This window comes from Carlito syrichta, unplaced genomic scaffold (assembly GCF_000164805.1).
Source record: "Carlito syrichta isolate Samal-C Ts95f unplaced genomic scaffold, Tarsius_syrichta-2.0.1 Scaffold169173, whole genome shotgun sequence".
In the NCBI taxonomy this organism is placed as follows: Eukaryota; Metazoa; Chordata; class Mammalia; order Primates; family Tarsiidae; genus Carlito; species Carlito syrichta.
In genome coordinates, this window is record NW_007113269.1 from 66,762 (window position 1) to 92,002 (window position 25,241).

The following is a 25,241-nucleotide window of genomic DNA, read 5'->3' on the forward strand; positions in this document are numbered from 1 at the left end:
TTTCAGGGCATTTTAAACTTTGTCAGGGCGGGTTCAGAGCAGCTAAGATGGCCGAGATACCCCACTTGGAGGCAGAACCCTTCCAAAGGCTCCTTTTGGTGCCCGGGTTGGGGGGTCTATCCTAGCTGGTGGGAGCAGGCCCTGCCTCCGGCTCCACGTGAGCAGGGTTGGTGCTGCCCCCCTCTTTCTGTGGCTGTGTCCTGGCCATGCCTGTTCCCTCGCAGGCAGGTGCAGTTCAGCAGGTGGCCCCAGACTCTCGGGGATCCTCCCTGCAGTCTCTGGATTCTACTGCTTGCAGGCCCTCTTCCTTCCAGTTGACTTTCCTATGGAGTCCAGATGCCCCGTCTCTCCAGATTCCCAGCTGAGAACTCTGAGATCCTCCTCTGCATCGTGGCCTGGAGCCTCTGGTGTGAGCCAGCCTCCAGGGCACTGCTGTGTTGCCTTCCAGGTTCTCAAGGATCACGCCCTGTGCTGCCTGCTGTCTAGTGTCTGAAAAGCATTTCATGCATGCCATCTGGTTTTCTAGTTGTTGAAGGAAAGGATGACTCTCATACCCGTCATTTCATTGTGGCTGGAGGTGGAAGTCCCTTAACTTACCCTCTGGCCAGGTGTGACTGTGGGTGTCGTTTTCCTCTGTGTTCACGTGTGGGAACATGGATCTGTTTAGACACATCTTTTTTTATTTTGAGTCAGGGTCTCATTCTGTTGCCCAGGCTGTAATGTCTGATCACAGCTCTCTGCAGGCTTGACCTCCTGGGCCCAGGTGATGCTTCTTCCTCAGCCTCCTGAGTAGGGACTACAAGCGCATGCTATCACATCTAGATTATTTCTTTACTTTTGTAGAGATGAGATCTCGCTGTATTGTCCAGGCTGGTCTTGAACTCCTGGGCTCAAGCAATTCTCCTGCCTTGGCCTCCCAAAGTGCTGGGATTACAGGTGTGAGCCACTGGCACTTGGCCTAGACACATCTCATTGAGAGTTCAGCCAGCTTCAGATCCCATCAGTTTGTCAACATTTATTGAGCACCTGCTGTATCTAGAAGAGCAGCATGACCCAGCACCACGCGGAGTGTGGTGTGATGTGTAACGTCACCTGATGCTGCACTTTCCAGCAGAAGGATGGCATGCGTTTCCAGCCATATCCTGCATGTGACATAGGCACACCTCGAGCCTTCTTTCTTGGACCTTCTGACCATTGTCCATTAAACCTGGGCAAACAGCTGAACTGACTAGTCACTATTGATGAGCAATCAGCAGGCGCTTGGCTGTCTGCCTATCAGTGAGATAGCCCGCGGGGGAGGAGTAGCATGATACCCGTGTGTGGTGCACGCTCCATCTACCTGGCCTTGTTCTCTGTCGGATTCCGTATCAAACTTTTTCAAACTGTGTGGACCATTGATTTTGTAATTCCTTTTTTTTTCTTTAAAAAACTTTTTTTTTCCTCTCTCTCTATGTTGCCCAGGCTAGTCTTGAACTCCTGGCCTCAAGCAACTCTCCCATGTCAGCCTCCCAAAGCACTAGGATTGCAGGTGTGAGCCACCACACCCGGCCTCAACTCTGATCCTGTGAAGTAGGTGCTGTTACCTCAGTTTTATGTGTGATGGCTGAGGGTCCCAGCAGTAAGGCAGCATCCCTGGGCGCTGTGAAAAGCCCCCCTCGTGTGATTCTAGAAACCATGCACTCGTCAGTAGACCACATCGGCCCTGTAATTAGTTTTCACTTCCCTCTTCCGGCCAGCTTGCCTTCCTGTTTTGTCCTGGGCGCTGGCTATGTGTCTCATGACTTTACATTTTCTCCCTCGCAGTGCAGTTATTTCTTTCCTTTTCTTCTTCTTCTTTTTTTTTTTGCAGGATTTATTAAGGTGACAGAAAAGCTCCCACAGTGGGAGGGGACCCGAAGGGGCTGCCCAGGTGCAGTTATTTTATGTGTGTCTTACATATACACACAGCATCCAACTGACTATAGACTCTTGGGGCAGTGCCCCCCTCCACAGCCTCTCATGGATTCCAATATATGTGTTGAATCAAGCTGGTGTGTTCCTTAAGAAGGAAGTGTGTGGGGAGGTGCCCTGGGCCCTGGCCTATGAGGTTTCTTCCTCCTCTGCTGTGTTTACCATAATCTCTCCTGACCTCTCCCTGGGTCTTCGAAGCTCTTGTACCTTTGCCTGAGTGCTGACTGATTTGAGGTTCCTGATGGAGGGCCCCATGTGGAGAGAACTGGATGTGTGACTAGACCTAGGATGAGCAGGCCTTGTGGAAGGACATCAGGCAATTAGATGGTCATGTGAAGGTGTGATGGGGGTAGGGGTGTGGGCCTCATCAAGGGAGGGGCGGTGACCAGTTCCTCCTCCTCACTCTTGTTCCTCACTGTCCAGCTTTGCTGGCTTTCAGGAAGCTTGGGCAGTTTGTGATGAAGAAGACGGAAGAATCATGGTTTGATTGTGCCTCAAGAGGCTTCTTGGAGCTCAGATGAGGTGGAGGATGTGTGGAGCCAGAGGACAGGGTCTGATGTGCCACTTCCTTGGGGGGGTGAAGATATGTTCCTAGGATCTTAGGCCTGCCCCGGGGGATCTCAACCAGTTGCTGATGACGATGGTAATGACAGGTGACATGGCCAAGACAGTAATTGCCATTTTTGATGACTCACTAAGTGCCAGGCATGGTGCTGGGTGCTTGAGGTACATTTCTCCGTGTGATGCCTACAGTAGCCCTGTGAGACAGGCATGACTCGTGCCATTTTATAGACGGGAAACTGAGGCCCACGAAGCTTGGTTACCTGCGTCAGGGTGAGGAGTGTGCTGAAGTAGCTGTTGTGTGGGAGATGAAGCATCTTGCTTGCCCAAGGCCAAGTTCCAGTGAAGGGCAAGACACAAGTAGAATCCAAGGATCTCAACCTTGAGCTCAGTTGAGCACAAACTTTTTTGTTTTCACCTAAGGACTCATTCTCTGAGGTTGTTTTTGTCTCATTTCTCATTCTCCTAACTTCAGTGAAATTGAATGGAATAGAGGGAAGGGTGGTTTAGGATTGGGGTTTTGGTGAGTTGTTAAAGTTTATTTTTAAATAGGCAGCCTTCCCAGACTGCTTGGGAGTGTGAAAGACCTGAGAACCCGGAAGCGACACAGACCTGTTTATCCTTCCCGCTCAGCCTTGGGAGGCCAGAGATGGTGGGAAGGAAACACCGCCTAGCTGGTTCTTGGCTGCTGTTTCTGACCTGGAGGCGGTTTCCTGTGCAGCTGTGAGTGCTCTGACCACCGAGATTTAACTCCTGAGCCTCCCTGCAGTAAAGGTGTATAGACAGATACTTCCTGTTTCTGATGGCAGAGCCCAGTGGTCTAAGAGATGCAGTGGACATCTCTTCCTCCTCTCTGTCATCCTTTGGCAGCTGTTCATCCGTTTCTCCCTTTCTCTGTCAGTCACACTGTGCATGCAGGCACTGTCCCAGGAGCCCCTGGTATGTGGGATCAGGCCCAGTGCAAGCTTCCTCTTTCCACCACCCACCACTCCACTCCATCAGGAGCCTTGGTTCCTGTCTCCTGTTCTCAGAGCACTTTTTAAAACCTGCTTTTGGGCCCTAGTGACTGGTTGACAGTGCTGTATAGATAAACATGCAGTTCCTCTCAGTAGGCTTTGAGTTCCTTGAGCGTCAGGGCTGGGCCCACCTATCTTTGTGACCACCCATACCTTGTGCAGAAGACAGCCAGTGACTGCTGATGGAGGTGTGTCACAGGAGACACAGAGCTTTGTGAGCTCAGGCTGAGCCTGTCAGCTTTCTGGACTAAGTTTGCAAAGTGGGCACCAAAGCCTGTTCTACCCTGCCCAGATGAAAACCAAGCAGAGGGATGCAGTGACCCAAGAGAGATGTCCCCTGGGTCCCAGGGCCAGTTACAGGGCTACTCTGCCAAGTGTCCGGACTTCAGGATTGATATATCCTCCTCCCTCCTGCTTTGTATCTGCTGTTACCCTGCCATTTTGTATTCTCTGTACAAGTCACATCATCTGGGTGTCTCTTTTTCCCTTCTTTCAACAAGAATTTGCTGAGCACTTTGGAACACAGAGAGCAGCAGACTTGGTGTTCTCTCGGGAATGCGTTCCATGTCTTGAATGTAGTGCACAGGAGCTAAGTGATGGCCCGGGCTTTGGGAGGGATAGACTTGGCTGTCCTTTTGAGGTCAGGCAGCCTCCTGTGCCTGTGCCTGAAGGCAGGAGACGTTTTCCCAGAAAGAAGGTGGGGACTAAGTTCCACCTTTCAGTTGGAGAACAAAAGGGCAAGGGGCCGTTTTCAGTGGGGAAATGAGGAAAGGCTTCCAGATACTGTAGATTCCATTGCTCTGTAAAACAGGGCTAATACCGCCTTTTTATGAGAGAGAGAGAGAGAGAGAGAGAGAGAGAGAGAGAGAGAGAGAGAGAGAGAGAGAGAGTGTGTTTCTAGGCCCCCCAGACACTGGCATTATTTTAATTTATTGATCTTAATTTTATTTTTTTGAGACAGAGTCTCACTCTGTTGCTCAGGCTAGAGTGCAGTGGCTTGATCATAGCTCACTGCAGCCTCCAACTCCTGAGCTCAGAGATCCTCCAACCTTAGCGTCCTGAGTAGCTGGGACTATAGGTGTGCCACTATGCCTGGCTAATTTTTTTTTTGAGATGGGGTTCTTGCTATGTTGCCCAGACTATAATATTATTTTAATATAGTCATAAACAGTTTTTTAATTTGGGAGCTGGGTAGTACTAAGTGCCTTAAAACATATTTTTAGAATTTGGTGGGAAAGAACCTGCTTAACCTTTTGACTATTCGTTTGTGTAAACTCACACTGTGTTTTGAGTCTTGTGTCAGGAGATGTGTTTCCAAACCAGCTGAAATGGTCCCTTTTGGGAGTCTCTCCAAGTCAGATGCAGGCTGTCAGGACAGGAGGGGCTGAACCATGCAGATATGAAGGCCTGTGATCAGGTACCACCTGTGTCTCCCATTTACCTTGCTTCCCCTCACAGCACCTGGTAAGGTGGGTGTCAAGTGTCTGGTTTATAGACCACCCAGTTTATACCACCTGTAGGCTTTTTGCACCCGAGGCATGTCTGATCGAGCTCACTTTACAGGCAAGAAAACAGGCGTGATCGCAGAGTGCCTGTCCAAGGTTCCTGTCTATCATGTGGCTGCTAGGCCTGGAGAGAGTCCTGCTCCGGCCAGGAGTGTATAGCAGGCGACCCCTTCCCCTTTCTGCTGCCCTTCCTGGTTTTCTCAACTCTGCCCTCCTCCTGGCATCCTCTCTCCTGGGTGTGGAGGCTGGGTTGTTAGATGCTTGTTATTTTTAGGAAAGCACTTTAGGAGCACTGTGGATGCACACGTGCTGGTGGATGGGTCACACTGGCCCCTGGCGTTGCAGGAGTTCTGGAGAGAGGGACGGGTGGCCCGCAAGACAGAGGGGAAGGGCTGCCCAGCAGAACAATGGCAATACTTTGACACTTCTTCCTAGCAGTCAGGGATTCTGTTGACTTGCTTTTAGAGGAAATGCTTTTGGCCCCTCCTGTTCTCTAGAAGACTTTCTAGATTTCTCAGAACTGCAGGGCCTTTGCGGATCTCCCACACCCCTGGGAACAGGATGCCTGCCCAGCCTGAGGAGGCCAAACTGCTGTTGGGAGCTAGACCTGCTACCTCCTTGGACTCTGGGGAGACACAGGGGGGTCACGGTGTGTCTGGGGCTCCTGCTGTTTCACTTAGGGACAAAGAGTGGGAGGCAGGATCCCCAGAGGGCATGGTCAGAAGTTCTTGGGGAGAAGACAGGGCACAGGGAGTGTCACAGTGATTCAGAGCCACCTCTGGCACTACGGGGGCTTGGGCATCTTGGAGGGTTTGGAGGGGGCGACACTTGAGCAAGAGTCCTGCCCTCTGGACTAGGAGTTGAAGCTGGAGTGGAAGTGGGTGAGGTCACATTCTGGCCTTCAAGGCCCTTCCGAGTCCCGTAGAAGAGTTTGTGGCTGTTGAGGCACTGGAGTGTTGGTGGCACAGAGGAAAGGGGCAGGGGTAGAGGACTGCCAGTGCACGGGGAGGGGACAAGGCATCAGAACAGCATTTCATGGAAGCAGAGTAGGAGACTTTGAGATCTGTAGGTATTGAGGTATCTCTTCAGGTGAGTGGGAGAGGAGTGGGGAGCCAATGGCAGGAAGGGAAGGCCTTGGCGCTCTGGCCAAGTTAGTTGCTTCTCTTATCACACCCTTCTGGGAAACTTTGGACTCTGGAGTGTTAGGTCTTCTTACCACTCCACCCTGAAATGGAATTAGCTGGTTAAATCCTGCTCACACTTCTAGAGCTGTCCTTTGTCCTCTCCCATCATGGGCAGCGTCAGAGTTGGTGAGGATGGTTAAACAAAGGAATAAGCTCGCTCATTTCAGACTCTCACTACCCCTAGCACCATCCCCGTTCTAGGTTATTCGGGGCAAGACAAAGATTTATGTTGCTTTTATCTTCCCAGCCCTCCTAACTGATTGGCAGAGGAACTGTGATTTAGGGAATAACGTGTCTAGCACCGTGGCACACACCTGTAGTTTTGGCACTTTGGGAGGCTGAAGCAGGAAGATCACTTGAGGCCAGGAGTTTGAGACCAGCTTGGGTAATATAGTGAGTCCCCATCTCTACAAAAAATACAAAAAAAATAAGCCAGTTGCATTGGCGCAAACCTATAGTCCTGACTGCTCAGGAGGCTGAGGTGGGAGGATAGCTTGAGCCCAGTAAGTTGAGGTTGCAGTGAGCTTTGATCATGTTGCTGCACTCCAGCCTGGGCAACAGAGTGAGACCCTCAATCTCTAGGGAAAAAATAAGAAAAGAAAGGAAAAAAATTGTTCTAAACATTACAAGTGAGCTGAGGCTGACTCTATCCACTGGGAGCTGAGTCAAACTGGCCTCTTGTCTCCACAAAGGAGACTCAGTAGGTCCAGAGATGACCTTGCACTTCTGCTGACCATGGTGTTCTTGGCAGGGTGGGCCCCAAGGTAGCCAGGTGCTGGACTGTCTAGGAAGCCAGGGCCCTGGCTGTTGCCTGACTGGCCACACCTGCTGCTCTCTCCCAGCCTTGGGATGATTTTGTAGGTGATGACAGGGCACCTTTAGTCTTACTAGCAGGTTCTGGGTCAACCTGGGGGTGTCCACAGCAGCCACAGGCAGGCATGTGTGTGAACTTCAGGCTTGTGCCATGGGTTCTCAGCACCAGCAACACTATTGTGTCTCGGCTGTGTTCCGCCATCATGGCTTCTAGCTAAGATGAAACAGAAGCCCTGATCTTCCTGGTCCACAGAGCATTTCCTGGTCCTTGGTACATTCTGAGCCTCACCAAAGCCTAGTGAGACAGCCAAAGCAAGTGGCAGTTCTGTTTTACAGATGAGGATACAGAAGCAGCGGTGAGATCAGTGGCTTCCCCAAGGTCAGAGCCGTGACTGCTTTCCTCATTGGAGAGACTTCTGGATAGGAAGTGAGTGTCTATGAGTCCCACCCAGCAGGGCACAGTCACCTAGATTTTGTTGTTCAGGGCAAAAGGTGGAAGAGGCTCACCTTCCCTGGCAGGGCTGATGGTCTAGCTCAGGGTCTCCTTCTACCATGGGCTGGAGGTCAGGGTGATGCTGGCTTTGCCGGCTCTCCTCACCTAGTCTTTTGAGGGTAACTAGCCCTTGGAGGAAGGAGGAATTTCAGAAGGAGAGGAGTGGAGGTAATGAAGAGTTCTGGGGCTGCGGCGGGCCCAGCCAGCCAGGCTGTCCCAGGGCCTAGGCTTAGAAGTGACACTCCGCATACAGGCTGGCCAGTGTGGGCTTTGAACCTGAGACTTCATTCCAGCTTCTTCTTCAATGGTCATTTTTAAAATTAGGTGGCATGGTGCTAACATACTGAAGGGATATTTGTGTGAAGCGGATCCTTTTGTCTAAACAGAGTTTTAGCCTCAGCATTTCTTTAGGGGTTTTTGATCTTGGTTGTTCTGAAATGTTTTTCCTTTCACTTGGTGTGCTAGAGTCACAATGCAAGGGCAGGTTTTGTTTTTATAACCCTCTATTTAAAGTTGATCATTTCTATAATGATCAGCTTTACAGCGTGACCCTTTCTCCCTGGTAGCTGGGTACCCCCACTCTGGGCAATACTCGGGCTTAGGGGCTTTCCTCTGTGTTGTTTCTGAAGCAGTGACCCCTGGCCTCGCCTTGCACATAGACGACCCCACTGACTCCCTTCTGACTCTTTCTCTCCAAAGTCCTGTTTTCATCCTTCTACCTGTTCTGCACTCGACCAGGTCTTGGGCTTCACGATGCTTCAGTGGCAAGGGTGGAAACAGCTGTCTGTGACCAAACAAAACGAGTCAGGAGCTCTGCGTGTCCATTCTCCCTCCTCAGCTCCATGCTTCCTCCTCAGTTCCGTGCATCCTCCTCCCCAGTGGTCGAGACTTGGGCCAATACCTGCTGCCCTATGGGTGCTGGGCCCTGTGCTGCTCCTGGAGACTCCAAGTTGAATCACTCACTGTCCCTGCCTTCAAGGAATGGCCTCATGAGGAGGGATGGAGAAGCCAATAGGTGTCAGAACCTGTTCAAGGCATAGTCATAGGGCGACTCTGTCTGAGTAGGCATGGAGCAATGCATCAGGAGGAATTCCTCCAGGCGGTGGTCCTTACGCCAGCCCTTAGAGGGACTGTGGACCTGGCAGGGGAGCAGTCAGGTGCTTGAGGCGTTTGTCCTGCCAGTAGCTTTGTTGAGGGAGGAAACAGTCTGCAGTAAGGCCCTGCTTTGCTAGCTCTGTGTTGTATCTGAACACATGATGTGTATACAAAGCAGCACTCGGGTTAGAGGGTGTGTATGCAGTGAGGAGTGTTCTCCTGCCCTGACTGTTGGCCCCTCAGCCCCTCCTGAGGGCCGTCTCCAGGTACAACTTCCTTGAGCGCAATTCCAGAGAGGTTTTCAGTGCACCCGGAATGTGTACATGTCCCTTATAAATACACACACCCTCTCAAATGATTCTCTTCCCATACTCACCTTAACTGTACCCCACAACTTTAAAATAAAGAATATATATTATTAAAAAAAAAGAAGTCATCCATGCTAGCACAGGTTGAACTGTCCTGTTCTTTTTGAACCACTGTGTGGTATTTTGTTACATGGGGTGAATGAGAACTTATTTAACTGGTCCCCCTTTAAAGACCTTTCGGGTCACTGCAATTTTTTGTCATTACAAATAATGCAGTGAGTAGCCTTCATATATGTCATTGCACACATAATTTCTGAGGACAGATTCTGGAAGTTGAATTGATGGGTCAGAGAATGTGTGCACTTTTGGGGACAGATATTATCAAGTTGCCCTCCAAAGAGCTCTACGTTGATTATCAAATACTAAATTTAAGAATCTTGGCCAGGCGTGTTGGCTCATGTGTGTAATCACAGCACTTTGGGAGGCTGTGGTGGTAGGATTGCTTGAGGCCAGGAGTTCAACACCAGCCTTGACAACATAATGAAACTCACCTCCCCATCTCTACAAAACAAACAAAACAAAAACAGCTGGACATGGTGGCGAGTGCCTATAGTCCCAGCTCCATGGGAGACCGAGGCGGGAGCATTACTTGAGCCCAGGAGTTCAAGGTTACAGTGAGCTGTGATCCTATCACTGCGCTCCAGCCTGGGCGACAGAGGGAGACCCTGTCTCTAAGAATAAAAAATAAAATTAAATTAAAAAATAGCCTGTAATCCCACGCCTTTGGGAGGCTGAGGTGAGTGAATTGCCTGAGCCCGCGGGTTCGAGACCCGCCTGGGCAGCGAGACCTCATCTCTACAATAAATCAAAAAATCAGCCAGGCGTGGTAGCGCATGCCTGTAATTCCAGCTACTTGGAAGGCTGAGGCGGAAGGATCGCCGGAGCCCAGCAGGTGAGGCTGCAGTGGCCGGGAGCGGCCACTGCACTCCAGTCTGGGCGATCGAGTGAGACTCCAACTCAAAAATACATACATACATACATACATACATACATACATACATACATACATACATAAATAAATAAATAAATAAATAAATCGAAAAGAACCTCCAGCACTTGGCCCATAACTCTCGTCCTGCTCTCCCTGTGGTCCTCTCAACTCCCTGCCAGAGTGAGCTTCCTAAAGGAGTTTGGACTCGTAACTTCCCTCTTTCTAGTCCTTGTAAGCGCCACATGATATTCAGCATAAAGTTTAAGCCACTTGGCTTGCACCTGCTTGCAGCCTCTGCCGGGAGTGCTGTTTCCCCTTGGTGCACCGGCCCACTTGTGTTTTGGTGCCTCCTCCTATTCATTCTCTTTTTTTACTAGGCACATTCTTTAGGGTGTAATGTCACCTCCTCCAGGCAGTCTCTTCTGACTCCTTCTGCTCATGCTTGGAACACCTAAGCACCGCCAGATGTGCCTTGTCCATTCCCTGCTTAAGTATGTGTTGTGCACGTGCTGTGATGTGGCACATGCAGATGCCATTTGTGATGAGCCACTGGTGGTTGCCTGGAGGGATGATGACTTTCTGGGAGGTCACCTGTGTGGCTGCGTCTAAAATGCCAGCACTAGAGGGCCAGTTGCCTACTCTGTCACTAGCCAGCCAAGGGCCCTGGTGTGTCCTTTCACCTCTTCAGACTTTGGGTTGGCATCTGTCAAGTGAGCTGGTGGTGTGTGGTATGTTCAGAAGTCCCTACAGCCCAGGTCTTACTAACAGTGGCGACAGCAGCCAGCGTTCACAGGGACCCCCAGGAGCCAACTGTTTGTCTCTCCTGATCCTTGCAGCAGTCCTATGAAGGCAGTGTGGTTACTGTCTCCATTTTACTGATGAGGAAAGTGAGACTGAAAGGTTAGGCTTGGCCACCAGGTTATCATCCTACAGGAAACAGATCTGAATCTATGCATTCTGGCTCGCCTTTCTTAGCCACACAAGTGCATACACATCCTGCACACACACGGTTTTGTATGGTATTTGGGGTCACTCATGGACTCCCCCTCGACCTTTCCCTGAACCTCCCTGCATCTCTAGAGGCTCAGGTTGGAGTCTGGGCAAAGACTGGGGACAGAGACCTACTGTAGCCACCGTTAGTAGGGGGAGGTGGCTGAAAGCCATGGCCAGCTCTGTTCACGTGCCCCTTCCTTTGGGCCGAGGCACCTGTGCTGCCGTTCTTAGTCGCTTCTGAAGGAGAGACACAGGCCTGAGTCACACACACAGGTTAAAGTCCTGTCTGATTCCTGTGCTGGTGAACTCAGGCATCCTTTATTAGGGCTGTGAGTGGCAGGCTCTCTTATCTGTACACGGAAAGCCTCATTAATGGGTGGGAGGTGAGGGATTTAAAAAACGAAGCTTAGTATTTGGAATACTCGTTATGAATACATGAGTAGCTGTCAGTGAAATCGAGTGAGTTCATTCAGTGTCACAGGCCCACATCATAATGTGCCGCCAACCTAGCTGCCCCCTTAGAGGCATGTGAACATATCCTTCAAGTCTTGGCCCCTGACTTTTCTTTCTTTTTTTTTTTTGAGTTGGAGTCTCACCCTGTCATCTAGACTGGAGTGCAGTGGCTGCTCCCAGCCACCGCAGCCTCAACCTGCTGGGCTCCAGTGATCCTTCTGCCTCAGCCTTCCAAGTAGCTGGAACTACAGGCACGCGTTACCATGCCCAGCTAATTTTTGACTTACTGTAGAGATGAGGTCTCGCCACGTTGCCCAGGTGGGTCTCGAACCCGCGGGCTCAGGCAATCCACTCACCTCAGCCTCCCAAAGCGCCGGGATTACAGGCTGAGCCACCGAACCTGGCTTGCCCCTGATTTTTCAAAAGGATACTGTCTCCTACTCTTCTGAGATCTTTGAACTGGATTGGACCACAAGACTAATTAGCAATTGCGGCCCATCCTTCGCCTCTGTTTGATGGGGACGGTTGGCAGTGTGTGGGCATAAGCGTATCCCGAGCCGTATTCATGAGCCCATTTTTGAGACACATGACTGTCACATCCTGTCCTGTCCCATCCAGTCCATGGGGCTGGGCTGGCCTCTGGCGGCTCCACTGCCACATTCCTTCCCAGGGGGTGTGTTGCTCCTTGAGACATGTGTTCTTGTTCCTTTTTTCCTCCTAGTGAGTTGAACTTGTTTTGAGTCCTGGGGGCAGAGGCCCGGCTGGGCTGATCAGGTACGCTTTGTGTTGAGCAGTGTTCCTCTCCATGGGCAGAGTGGACAGCACTCAGGGGCTCTGCTGAGCTTGGTGGAAGCCCAGGTGAGACTGAACTTGACCCTGGCCTGTGAGTGGTGCTAGCCCCTGGGGCCTGCAGGCCGCATGTCCTGGGGAGGAAGCTACTCGGAGCCCATCTCCTGGCAGTGAGGATTCAGTTGAACTTTGATGTGATCGTGGCTTCTTACCAGAGTACCTGCTCTTAACCCAAAGTGGCTGACATTTCCACTGTACTTATGTCCTTGCTTTTTGTTTGTTTGTTGTAGGAGAATCTGCCCCGGCTAACTTCAGGATTCTTACTTCTGGATTTTAAAGTGTTTCTCTTTTAAAAAACTTGGACGAATAAAAGATGTGCCATGGCAGGATAGCACCAAAGAGCACCTCCACGCTGGTAGTGGCCTCCGTGGGACATGGAGTATTTCTTCCGCTGGTGATCCTCAGCTCCCTGCTTGGAGACGGGCTTGCTTCCGGTAGGTCCTGGCCTCCTGTGTTGGGGAGAATCAGTGCAGTTGTTTCTCCAAAAGACGGGAATGGGCCTACCCTCCCGGGATGGGGCCTGCCCTCTGGGGAAGGCTGTCCTTCTAGCAGGTGGCTGCAGGGGAAGCAGTGGGCGGAGTGCTTTGTGCTGTCGGATACAGCAGGGAGCCGGCACTTCAGGAGCCTTCCAACCCTGGTGGGCATGTGGGAGCCTGCTTGGGGTACACTTGTCCCTTCTCAGTAATCAGCGCCAGGCAGGACAGAAATGTTGGGTTCAGTGCACACTGTGTCAGGGAGGTGCAGGCTTTGGAGCCAGACCGCCTGTGTGCAGAGCCTCTGCCTGTCGCTTGCTCTGTGACCCGAGTAGGCCACTTTACTGTGGTAGCCTCAGTTTCCTCAACTGCATAGTGACCAAGATACTACAATAGGCACTTAATGATAAGTAGCTCTTTTTGTTCATTTCTTTCTATGCTTTTTCTCAGAGTGAGCACGTAGTTGAGATATTGTGATTTAGTGACAGTAAGACCTAGTCACCAATACTACAAATGTTGTGATCTTGAACAAGCCCTTGACCACTCTGGGGCTTAGTTCCTCCCCCTGTCAAATTAAGGGACTGACCTGGATGACCTTTAAGGTCATGTTGAGCTCCCTCGGTTTGCATTGTCATGGCTGTCAAGACATTCTGGTTGAAGATGGTGAACTGGAGAACCCTAGTGGGACTGGAAGGCAGCCCGGAACCTTTCCAAGTCTATACCCCTGCCCCAAAGACCCTTCTTGCCTGTCTCCATGTGGTCCCCCAGACCCAGTGTCTGCTTTAGCTAGGACACATCTGGGCATGTTCAGGAGGCCTCCAGGTGGAGGACTCTGTGTCTGCAGCCTTGGTGTCAGCATTGAGCCCACCAGAGTGGTGTTCTTTCCAGACTTCATTAGGGATGTATATGTGGCAGTTCCTCAGTCTGGTGCTTCCCAATGGGGAGTCTCAGAACTAGGTCTAGAAGGGACTTTTTGGGGGGATGTTATGGCTGTAGAGTCCCTGTAGCATGGCAACATCCCTTCCTTTTACCCACCCCTCCACCTGCTCCTCAGCACACACAGATAGCAGTGTAGTCTTCTCTGATCTTCTCCTTCTGAATTGTTGCGGGGAACACTTTGATGATTGTTTGACTGATTTGGTGGTTCCATCTCAACCTTCTCTGCCACCCACACACACAGATTTCCTTTACTGGGGTTTCTCCTTCTACCCCGTCCTGACACTTGGGGCCATGGTGATCGGGAGCCTATTGTGCGGGCATCACAGTTTCCAGGAAGACAAGACCAGGCTGCACCAACGTGTAACAGGAGGGGGCTGGGTCTCCATTTGTGGGGTCACCCCAGCCCTGAGGAGGCCATTAGGAGTGTCGTCACGGGAACCCAGAGTGGGAGGCTGTCTCCACCACATGGCCCTAGAGCAGAAGGTGACAAGTGATGACCAAGACCTGTCTGCTGTCTGCTTTTGTGTGGCCCTCGGGTTAATCATTCATATTTGCAAGTGGTTGGAAAAAATCAGAAGAATGGTATTTCCTGGCATGTAAAAATGCAAAAGTGAAACACAAACGTTGGTGTGCATAGACAAAGCTTTGTGGGCACTCTTTCTCATTATGTTGTCTGTGGCTACTTTTGTGGCAGAGTTGAATAGCTGTGACAAAGACTGTGTGACCTGCAAAACCTAAAACATTTAGGCTTTAAAACATTTAGCTCTTTACAGAAGAGACTCTCCCCAGCCCGGAACAAATAGTACTCAATAAGTATGTGTGAATGAATGAACAGGAGGGAAGGAAGGAAGGAAGGATTGGTCAGAGCCAGGTCAGGCTTCAGAAACTGTGCACTTGTTGCCTGGAGTCCGAGAGCCAGCGGTAGGCTGGGTCCTGGCACCTTGCTGTGACCTGCTCCTCTAGGGTTCTTAGGGAAGCTGTCCCGCCCATCACACAATAGTAGCAGAATGGCTGCCCGGTCATGTGGTAGTGGTGGTGGTGGTGGTGGTGGTGGAGGAACATCTGCCCTTGTGGCCAAATCTTCAGCCTCTTGAAATCTTCATGGAGCTGTCCTGCTCACCCTCACCCCCTTTTGTTTACTCTACCCATCCCCACTCCTAGCCCATTTTCCGGCTACCCACAACTTCTTAACTCTCCACTCAAGGTCAGAAATCAGTTATCAGCTTCCAGACTGACTGAATAAAGGGTTTATTATTCGCTAATGTGGAAAATGTGTCTATTTGTAGTGTGAGCTCAGAACAGGATGGCAGAGCTGGCTCTGTTGCTTTTCTTTCCCCTCCCCCATCTGCAAAGACTCCTCCCTCCCAGCCCCCCAGCCCCACATCTCGTCTGTTCCCCATGAAATGCGTGTACTGGCAGGACAGGGTGCAGGCAGGGGAAAGGGCTTCATCGTCGCTGGGCCAGTGTGCCAGGTTGCTGCCAGTGCTACCCTCCCTCTGGAGGGGCTTCTGGCCTGAAGCCCCTGGCCTGAAGCCACAAGCACACCTGTGTGACTGTGCCTGCCAGGAAGCCAGGCTTGCTGGACACTCCAAGGCCAAGGGAAGGTAATTCTGTTGGGAAAGGCTCTTTGCCTCTTTCCCATTCCCATAGCTGCCCTGAACACCCTTTCCAGGGACATTGTAAAATGGATGCTTGTGCAGTTCACAACCTTGACTATAAGATGGGTGCTTGTCCATTCTACAGCCTCAACTGTAAACCGGTGCTTGTCCAGGCTTCAGCTTCAATTGTAAGATGGGCGCTTGTGCAGGCAACAAGCTTGTTCCCCAGTGGCTCCAGTGGGCCTCTGAGAATCCTCTGGACATGGGTGAATGGCACCCTTGGGGGGCAGTTTCTTTGCATAGTCTCAGGTCATAAACACCACAGCTACTCCCTAGTCCTGATCATGAGCTCAGGTTTAATAGAAGAGAATCACGTTTTAAGAGACCCTTGAGATTCTGGGGTAGTTACCTCACGCTTGGGGTTCATCTTCCACACTGGCTTCTCTTCTCTGCAGCTTGAGATTTGGAGCTACCCAGAAGGTGTGAGGGAGGCATGGCGTCCAGCCCTCCTCGAGCATTCCCTTAAATGGGGAGAGTTATTGGAAAGTTCCCTTTTAGGAGCAGCAAGAGGAGGCCTGTCTTACTCTTCACACCCAGTCACACCATGTGGTGGGAAGACTGGAGTAAAAATAAAACCTGTACCATGCTGCCCAGCGCCCTTCTCGGGCTGGAGAGGAATTTGGATCCTCTCCCTTTACCTGGGACCTCAGAAGTGTGCTGTATGACCTCAGCTGAGTCATGTGACCTCTGTATCTTCTGTAAAACAAAAACAGTGATCCTAAGAATGGCAGGCTGGTGGTGTGTAGGTTAATAAAAATGATGGGCGGGCACTTGGCACATAACATGTGTGATACACTTCCAAATAACAACAGCAGCAAAGCTGGTGCATGACCTGCTGCGGAGTCACCACTCAGGAGACTAAGTAGATGACAGTCTTTGCTGTCATTCAAGCACAGGATTGACAGGCAGAGTCACTGTTGGGTTGGGGATAAGAGGTTTCGGAGCAGGTGTCCAGGCTGGCCCACGCGGGGGAGTGCTTCTTGAGGAATCCTGTGCTGCCAGAAAGCACACGTGTGCACGTGTGGCATCTCGACCTCATGCATGCATGTATGGCATCTCAACCCGCCTGGCTTGCTGACTCGTAAAATACTTTCGCTTGTACACTCTCTCTTTCCTGGCCATGTTTGTTAAACAAACTTGGTGTTTTCCTCGCTTCTGATTTTTTTTGTCTTAAAATGCTACTGTGACATGCTAGCTATGTTGAGCACCACAGTCACCTAGCGTGATTTTAGCCTAACAGGACAGCAGCTGTCTGTAATTCCATGTGACAGAATGAGCATACCAGGTAGTTGGATTTCATTGAGATGAAAAATGTTGAGAACAAGGTTCTCTGGGAGATGATGTAGCTTTGGCCCGTAGCATTGCTGTGGCAGAGAGGTATGGTGTGTGGCCCAGGCTCACCTCATCATCTCTGAAGAGACCTGGAGTCGGAGATTATGTCCCCTGAGCTGAGGGACAAGTTGGAGATTGGCCCCATGTTGTCCCACAAAGCTCTCAGAATGCTTGTGGGCCAGGCAGTTGTGTAACCATTTTACAGAAGGGAAACTGAGGCAGGGCGAAGTTAGATAACCTGTCTGAAAACAGACTGACTGGGCTCTGGGTCCCGTGTGTCTGACTCTTGGCCATGGTCTTCCTGGGGACTCTCGTGTTTCCTGGTTGAAGCTCTCGAACGGGCCTTTCCAGGGTCGTGCTGACAGTGGAAGAAAGGTCCTGCCTGTGTCCTCCCTTTGCAGCCATGTCTCCCTCTGTGCTTGCTTCTGTTCTTGTCTACAGTGTTAGCTTCCAGTGTAGGCACAGGGTTCGCCAAGGTGGTTCTATTCTTGGATGAGAACAATAGGAACCCTGGCAAATTGTTTGCTAAATCAGGATGCAGCTCTCAAAACACCCTCGGAACACCTTCCTGTCAGCTGCAGGCCCTACTGACACACGTGGGGCAGTTACTACATGCTGTAATTACCTGGGACTATAAAAAGACTTGGGGATTGTAGTGGGAGTCTGGGTGGGTCATTACAGGGCTGACTGAACCCTGATGTCAGGAGGAGACATTGAAAAATTACCCTCTGCAAGCTGAGGGTCTTGCCATGTTTAGAATACTGACAGCACAGGGTGGTACCCTTGCACAGCAACTTTCTAACAAAAGAAACCTGGAGCTTCTGAATACGTAACTGAGTCTTGACTGGGTTAAAGTCCTCATTAAACACAAATGCCACCTGTGGAGCAAGGGTGGCCCGACCTGCCTCACTTGCCAGCTTGGGGCTATTCTTCTTACCTGCCCGACTCTGTGTGAGGGGGTCACAGGGTGCTAATAACGCTAGGGTTGACACCTGGAGTCTCCAGTGGTTCTGGTAGGTTTCCAGAAAGTCCCTCCCATCACCTCCAGCCCACGAGAGAGTCCTTTCCTGTGTGTCATTGGGAGTGCACACCCATGGCAGGCGTGGGCACTTCTGTGTTCCAGGTGGCTGTGCCACTGTGACTGACTGCCTAGACTGTGGCTGCTTCTGGGGTGATCTTGGCCCGCCCCAGGTGTAGGTTGGGGACCCAGAGGAACCATAGTGTTTAGAGGCGACCTTTCTTGAAGCTATGTGAATGAGGAGCACCCTGGCCATCAGTCTCCTTCCGCCAGTTCCATGCATGAGAGTCAGAATTCACTGGAAGGTGAGGGGAAAATGAGGGCTTTTAAAAAAGGATTGTCCCTAGAATTTCTCCACGTGGCTGCCTCTTATCAGGCGGAGTGGGGCAAGTCCTGTGCACCTTAGAGTAGCAAGTCCCGCCTTCTGCTCTCCTGGCCACTGAGGCCACGAACACGACTGCAGTAGATTTGGCTCATGGCCCGTCAGCCCCCACATCCCATGCTTCTTAGGCCATGTTTCTCCCTAAAAGCACATGCTCAGGAGCCAGCTTCTAGGTATGGATGCCTTTCTGCTATGTCACCTTGGGTCATCTTCTGATCCCACTGTCTGTATTTCCCAAGATGGGGATAGCAGCAGTGCCCACTTCTTAAGGGTATGTGTGTGTGTGGCACTTGGAAGACTGCCCGACATACAGAGTTGGGCCCGTGCTGGAGGATCAGAGTCTAACCAACTGAGCCCACTCCACACTTTACAGTTTTAGACGCCACCGCGAAGCAGGTCCAGACAGACTGGTGGGGCAGGGGGAGGCGCACCTCGTTTCTTCTACCTCTGGGATTCTGTTTGGTTTAGTTCAGTGCCTGATGAGTGGAATTGGGTCCCTGGTATTCACGAGGTATTCCTGAGTCCCTGAGTTCTCAAATGCCACGTGCCAGTTTCCCACACATGAGGACAGTGGCAGAGAACAGTGGTGCCCCTTGGGGGTGCCAGTGCGGGGTGGTGAGGTGTTGCGGCATGAACCCTCTTGAGGGAGGCAGTCTCACTGGGGTTCCAGAGCTGGTGTTTCTCAGGGCTGCCACTTGTTAGTAAATTCTGCAGTCAGTTTTGAAACTGTACATGCTAAGTTTCAGAATGCCTGGGTTCTGCTCTTTTATTTATTTATTTCTATTTTATTTTTTGAGTCAGTCCCTCTGTCACCCAGGCTGAAGTGTGGCTCACTGCAGCCTGTACCTCTTGGGCCCAGGTTATCCTCCTGCCTCAGCCTCCAGAGTAGCTGAGTCTACAGGCGTATGTCACCAGGCTAATTTTTTAATTTCATTATGTAGAGACAAGGTCTTGTCATGACACCCTGGCTGGTCTTGAACTCCTAGGCTCAAGCGATCCTCCCTTCTTGCCCTCCTGAAGTACTGGGATTACATACATGAGCCATCGTATCTGGTCAGTTCTGTTCCTTTAAAGCCGTGCTTTATTTCATCAGCACCATGGTGTGTTTGAAAGGTTACATTTTTCCAAAACACATCTGGGAGAACTCAATGTTAGAATGAAGAAATGAGAAGCATGGGCCCTGTCTTCGCCCATAGTTGCCTTGCCGGCTCCTGCTTCCATAGCTGTGTTTGTCAGCTCTCTTCTCATGGGAGCCTTCTCCTACTTGGATTCCTTGGCATTCCCGGGACAGAGGACGGCACTCACCCCCTTGTTTGGCGTCCCTAACTCACTAGCTCTGCCAGTAAGCCACATCTTTTCAAGTACAGTTGTTTAAGCATTCAAAGTTCTGGGAACTGGTGCCAGGAAGATAAACAGATTCTCTTCAAGATTTCTTCTTTGCAAACCTTTTGTTTTTTTCTTTTTAACTTCACAAAAGTATTTTAGGCATTTCAATGAGGGTGGGGGGAGCGGGCACAGATTGTGCTTTAGGAAGTTGTGGCCAAGTCCAAACAGGGTTATAAAAGTATTCTGCCATGTCCTTTGTTAAGCGAAGCTTTCTGAACTACAAAGGGCCTACTCAGTTCTTCCCATGCACAGCTCCTTGGTGGAGGCAGGCCCTGTGGGTGTGTCATCCCTGTCTTGGGTTCTGATGTGTGGCCTTACTGACCTGGCTGTGGTGGGAGGCTCGAGAGAATGCCACTGGAATTGTCACATGCTGAACAAGGCCTATGTGGGTGTGTGGATTGGCCTGCCAGTGTGTCCTAGGCACTGGACTAGGTGCAGAGAGGTTTGCGGCAAATGAGAGGAAAGCTTGGCTCTCTGCTCTTCCTGGGTAGTCTCGTGGGTTGCAGAGGACCCAGTGGTGTCTTGAGCCAGGGCAGCCCCACTGGTGCCTTGGTAACTCATGTGGCCATGGCCACGCATAGTTGCTGGCAGTGGCCATGAACTCCGCTGGGACTCCAGTAGACAGCATAGCTCTGTGTCCCCCTCGTACAGTGGCCCTTCGAGTCTCTGAGCTGTGGGATCTCCCACACACACGCCTCTTGGTCCTGGGTCTTTGTTCTCGTTCTGGTTCTATATGGTGCTCCTGCTGTAGGACAGGCATTGCCCCAGGTGGGCCCGACCAGCACATCCCAGGGAGGTCACCAGGAGGATGGTGTAGAAGCGTGGCATGTCTTCCATGTGAGGACAGCGGGACTGAGTCCAGGGCCCTGTGGGTAGCACATCCTGAGGACCTCCTGCTGAGTTGTGGTCTCTGTCTTCTCTAGAGGGCATAAGAAACCTGCTGGGGCATCTTTGAACCTCAGGGTGCAGGTGGCGGCTCTTCTGTAGGAAAAAGGAGGCCTGGAGTCACCACCTTGCCATCTACAGCCTAGGGGAGGATTTGAATCTGGTGTGGGTCCCCTCAGTGTTGAGAAGTGGGGAGAGGTAGGCTCTCATCATCAGGGGCGGGTAAACAAGGGGGATGATGTGAAGGCCTTACTGGCCCCACCGTGTCCTGATAGAGGGCAGGGTGCTGGGCTGCCTCATGGCCTCACATCTGCTGCCTCACATTGCTGGTTCCCTGGGAGGCTGGAGGGTGTGAGGGGTTCCTGGTTGACTGGGGAGGAGTCATGGAAGGGCAGCTGACATCTGGCCATGCAGATGTCTCTGGGACTTGTCACTTGGATAGGGTTGGGTGACTGGAGTGGGGGATGAGGACTGCCGTTTGATGCACTTGGGTGCAGAGTGGTGTGGCTTCCAGTGAGAGGTGTCCTCTGGAGGGCCTTCAGCAGGAAGCCCTTTCTCTGTGCAGCTGTTCTCAGCACCTTGCTGTGAGGTAGTTTCAGGTCTCTGCAGTGGTCCACCCCTGGCATTCAGAAAATCCGTCCCCAGCCTTGGTGCAGACCCTAGCCTTGTAGGAATAGTCAAGACGTGAATAATAGGATTAAGTGAGCTAATATATGTAGGAGTGCTGGGTGAACAATAAAAGTCTACTCCCATAGAAGGGATTATCATGATGCTATTTTTTTCCATTGGCATCTCTGTATTGAATTGCTCAGAGCTCTTGATCAACACTAACTGGTCAGTTCACCATCCTTCCGGGCAGGAGTCTGGCATTTAACAGCCTCCCTTTGTATACAAGATTAAGCTGGTTTTCGCCAGAGCTCCTATCTCGAGTCAGAAGCCCTCACCTATGGAATCTAATTCTAGAGCATGGACTTGTGAATGTGGCGGTGCCTCATTCCTGTGACCGAAGAAGGTGAGGAGGGAGAGGGAGGATCACGTGATGTTTTTCACTGACACCTGGTCATGTTGTTGGAGCAGGTTTTGAGTGACTTGAGGTCAGCCATGCATCTCCTCCGAGAAGCCAGAGCTCCTGCTGGGAGCTGGAGTGACGAAAGGCTGAGGAGAGAGTTGGGTCAGGAGTAGGGAAGCAGGGGTCTGCCGGTCCCCTCATCTTGTCCCACTAGGCTGCAGGGGCAGCACCGAGAGGCTGACTTCTGCACCAGTGGCCTGCCCAACACTTGTCTGTGCAACCACTCTCCCCTGGGGCGTGTCCTGGGACGTGTCGCAGCCCCACAGCATTGCCCCATGGGAAGCCCCTGGAGTGGGCTCAGGAACCTCCCACCCATGGTGGCGTTGTGCAGCCCAGTTTGGCAGAACGGGGTCTGGGCAGATGGGTCTCATGCCGGCCAGGCCCATTGTCCACTGTGTCCTTTCCAAAGTCTGGTCGCCCAGACCAGCGCTGGTGCGGAGAGCCCGTCTTGCTCACTTCATGAGGGTGGCCCTTCCCAAGCCTGTGCTCTGCAACCTCTGGTCAAAACTTAGAGGGGTCCCACCCTTGCCTTGTGCTCTCATGCACACAGAAGCAGGAGGGGGCTGTGCCGCATCAGGAATCCCCTCCCCCCAGGGTAGCCATGTGGACTCCCAGGCTGAAGATTCTGAAGGTCAGTCAGGTGTGCGGTAAGAGGCATGTCCTTGTGAGGGAACCGGCAGGCTGGGCCTTGGGGGTTACTAGCACTAGTGAGGCTCAAGTTTGAGCCAGCGTCAGGATCCCCGGGGGACTTGGTAGCTGGGCCCCACTCCAGAGTCTAGGATGAGGCTTTCACATTTGTGAGTCCACTGGGTTCTTTGCGGTTGTTGCTGCTGGTCTGGAGACTACACTTTCAGGACCAACAATTTATTCTTGGTCTGAACAAACCTGTCTGACTTTTTCAGAACAAATTTTAGTAAAACGGGGACAGAGGGTGGAGAGATCTTGAGCCCACTGGGGGTGAGAGGTAGTTCAGAAACAGGATACTACAGGTGGGCCAACCAAATTTTATCTGTGCATTTATTTTTACACACAGCATCTTGCTCCATTGCCCAGGCTGGAGTACATCTATGCAATCATAGCTCACTACAGCCTCCACCTCTTGGACTCAAGCAGGAGTTCTGCTTCAGTCTCCTTAGCAGCTGGCATTACAGACATGCACCTGGCTAATTTTTTTTGTTGTTATCTTTTGTAGAGATGGGGATTTCACTATGTTGACCAGGCTGGTCTCAAACTCCAGGTTTCAAGTGATCCTCCTGTCTCAGCCTCCCAAAGCTCTGGGATAACAGGTGTGAGGCACCACACCTGACCATCTCATTTTAAAACTGGGAGAAGTCTAAATGATTAAGGGAGGATGTGGGCAGGTCTGTCTTTGTCTTCTCCAGGCTGGTCTGGTCCTTGCAGAATGTCTGGAGAGGGGCAGCCCTGGTGAGCCCTAGGCTGGGTTTCCTTACCCTCTTGTTCTGCCCTCTAAGCAACAGTGAGCTCCAGAAACCTGCAATGTTAACTTCCTCAGCCTGTGCTCTGATAGGAAGGTGCCCTTTGAGGCAAGTGCTCTGGCTGCTTCAGCACTCTGCTTGACAGTGCCCCCAGGGCTGGGCACTCTGCTTTCCCTCACCTTGCCTGGTCCAATACTGGCTTGCCAGATGTGACACTAGCCTGAGCTTGGGGCTTGGGGAAGACAGCCAAGGCTTCCACGGGAGCCTCTGGTGTGTGCAGTGCCACCCCACATGCCTGCCTCCAGAGAGGCCTGCCATGGCATCTGGCTATGTGTGGCCCTTGGCCATGTGTGACCCTTCACCCCAGGTTGCTTCAGCCCTGCCAGCTTTGCTGGCTGCCTGGGCAGTACTAGTTCCCAGGGTACTAGGGGTTGCCGGGCAACATCACCACTGCCTTGTGTGAAACTTGCTCATGGGAGGGTGGAGGGGGCTGAGGATGGAGGGGGCTTACCATAGCCAAGAGCCTCTTCTTCCTTCAGTATGCCCCTCTGTGACCTGGCACAGCTATTTTCCTTTCCTTCCATCCTTACTCTGTCCTCATCCCTACCCCCACCCCACCCCTCCTCCAGCACTAGGCGATCATAAAAGATCTTCCAGGGCTCCCAGTCTCCTCCTGTGTCTTCTGCTCACTTTGTCTAGGGCAGCTATGAACGTCTTGCTGTCCCTGGGAGTTTGCGGTGCTTCTGGTTGGATGACCTGTTTTCAGCCTTCATTCCTGCTGGAGCCAGGTGGTATTTGTCTTGGCAGGCCGTAGACTCCTGGCTGGAGACAAGCAACTGGCCGACCTCCGCCATTACCTGGCCCGTCTCTTCAGCCTCTGCCTCAGGGGCCAAGGAAGATCTCCCGGCCTCAGTTCATTGTCACCGAGCCCCTCAGGCCCTAGAGCCTGCTTGGACAGCATGAGCACTGACTAGGGGCAGCTTTAGGTTGCCTTCATTCATCTTCAGTGAAATCACCAGCCTCTTAGGACCCCCATGGTTTCCTCCTTTGGAACACCTTCCTGTTGGCATAACAGGAGCCTGGCTCTTTCTGTCCCTCAGAAAACCTGAGACTGCTGGGCCTGGGTCTGCCTCTCCATGGACTGGAGGAGCAGTGTGAAGATGTTTTAATGACAGGCATCCCAGTGTGTCCAGAAGCGGAGACTGCCCTGTGCCCAGGTCCATGCCCCTTGGGGCTTCTGAAGTGCCCACTTGGCCTGTGAAACCAGCTTGGCTCTGGGGTGCAAGCCCTCTGTCACCCATTGCCACAGCTCGGCCCTTGCAGACCACTGGGGCACCTGGTGCTGTTCCAGCAGCAGCTGCGTGCTTCCACAGTCCCTGCCCACTTCCGCAGTCCCTGCCCCGTGGACGTGCAGAGGCCTAGGAGGGGGCTTCTGGCAGGGTGATGGCTGCACATGGACCTTGGGAGTGGAGTCTCTGCGGCCTTCCCTTTCAGAATGCATTCACAGTTGCAGCTTCAGCTTCTGTTTGTCCCTTTCTTGGCTCTAAAGAGTAATACGTTACATGAATCACATTTCACATCAGAGAAATAACAGGGACAGTTGCTGTGACAGTGACCAGTGTGGCACGATGTGAAGCACTTTATGTAGCATACCACACTGTTGGCCTCACGGGGAACCTACATAGCCAGTAAAGGATGGAGCTGGGGTTCAGCCCAGGTCCCCCTAGTGCAAATACAATACTTCCTGATTGTTATTTCTTGTAGAGATGAGGTTCTTGCTATTTTGCCCAGACTGGTCTCAACCTCCTAGCCTCCTCCTGGCTCAAGTGATCCACCTTGGAATTACAACAGAACCACTTTTTATAATACCTTGATTTGTTTGTTTGATGGTTTTGTTGTTTTTACCACTGACTTCCTGTGCCTTTGTCTTTAGAATGACTCAACCGTGTAAGTGTTAGAAACCATTCAGTGTGCTGGGTTCTCTACCAGGAAGTCAAGACCTCGCAGTATGACTGGGGGAAAAGATAACAGAATATCTCAGCTCCCCTGAGTGAGTCAGGGACTGAATGCTGTTAAGAAGAAGAGAAGTAACCCTGACACCTGCTAGGAGGCTTCTAAAAGGGCTGACGCTTACACTCGGCCTGGTGGGCAGGTAGGACTCACGCCATGGGAGACCTGGGAAGAGAGTGTGGTCTTGTTTGATTCACTCTGGGATATGGAGGAGATGGTAGATGTAGTTCCTTCATCAGATGTAGAGATGTAGATATGGAGGAGATGGTGGATGTGGTTCCTTCATCAGATGTAGAGTGTCCTCTGGGGTGATGCTCCTCCAACATTACTGTGCTTTTAAGATCAAGTTTCCACACCCTGTGCCCACAGAGAAGCATTCAGTAGATCTGAGGTGCAGCCTAGCAGTCTGCTCTTTGTATTTTTTTTTTTTTTTTTTGAGTTG

General features: G+C 51.6%; 1 protein-coding gene across 1 annotated transcript in view; it reads left to right on the top strand.

Moving 5' to 3' along the window:
• The first annotated feature begins 12,441 nt into the window (after nt 1-12,441).
• SUSD6 (sushi domain containing 6) overlaps nt 12,442-25,241 on the top strand; it is a 38,100-nt gene continuing 25,300 nt past the window's right edge. Inside the window, exon 1 of the mRNA XM_008051240.2 lies at nt 12,442-12,645. Within this exon, the coding sequence (XP_008049431.1) occupies nt 12,525-12,645 (121 nt within the window). The 5' untranslated portion in view covers nt 12,442-12,524. The remainder of the gene's footprint in view (nt 12,646-25,241) is intronic.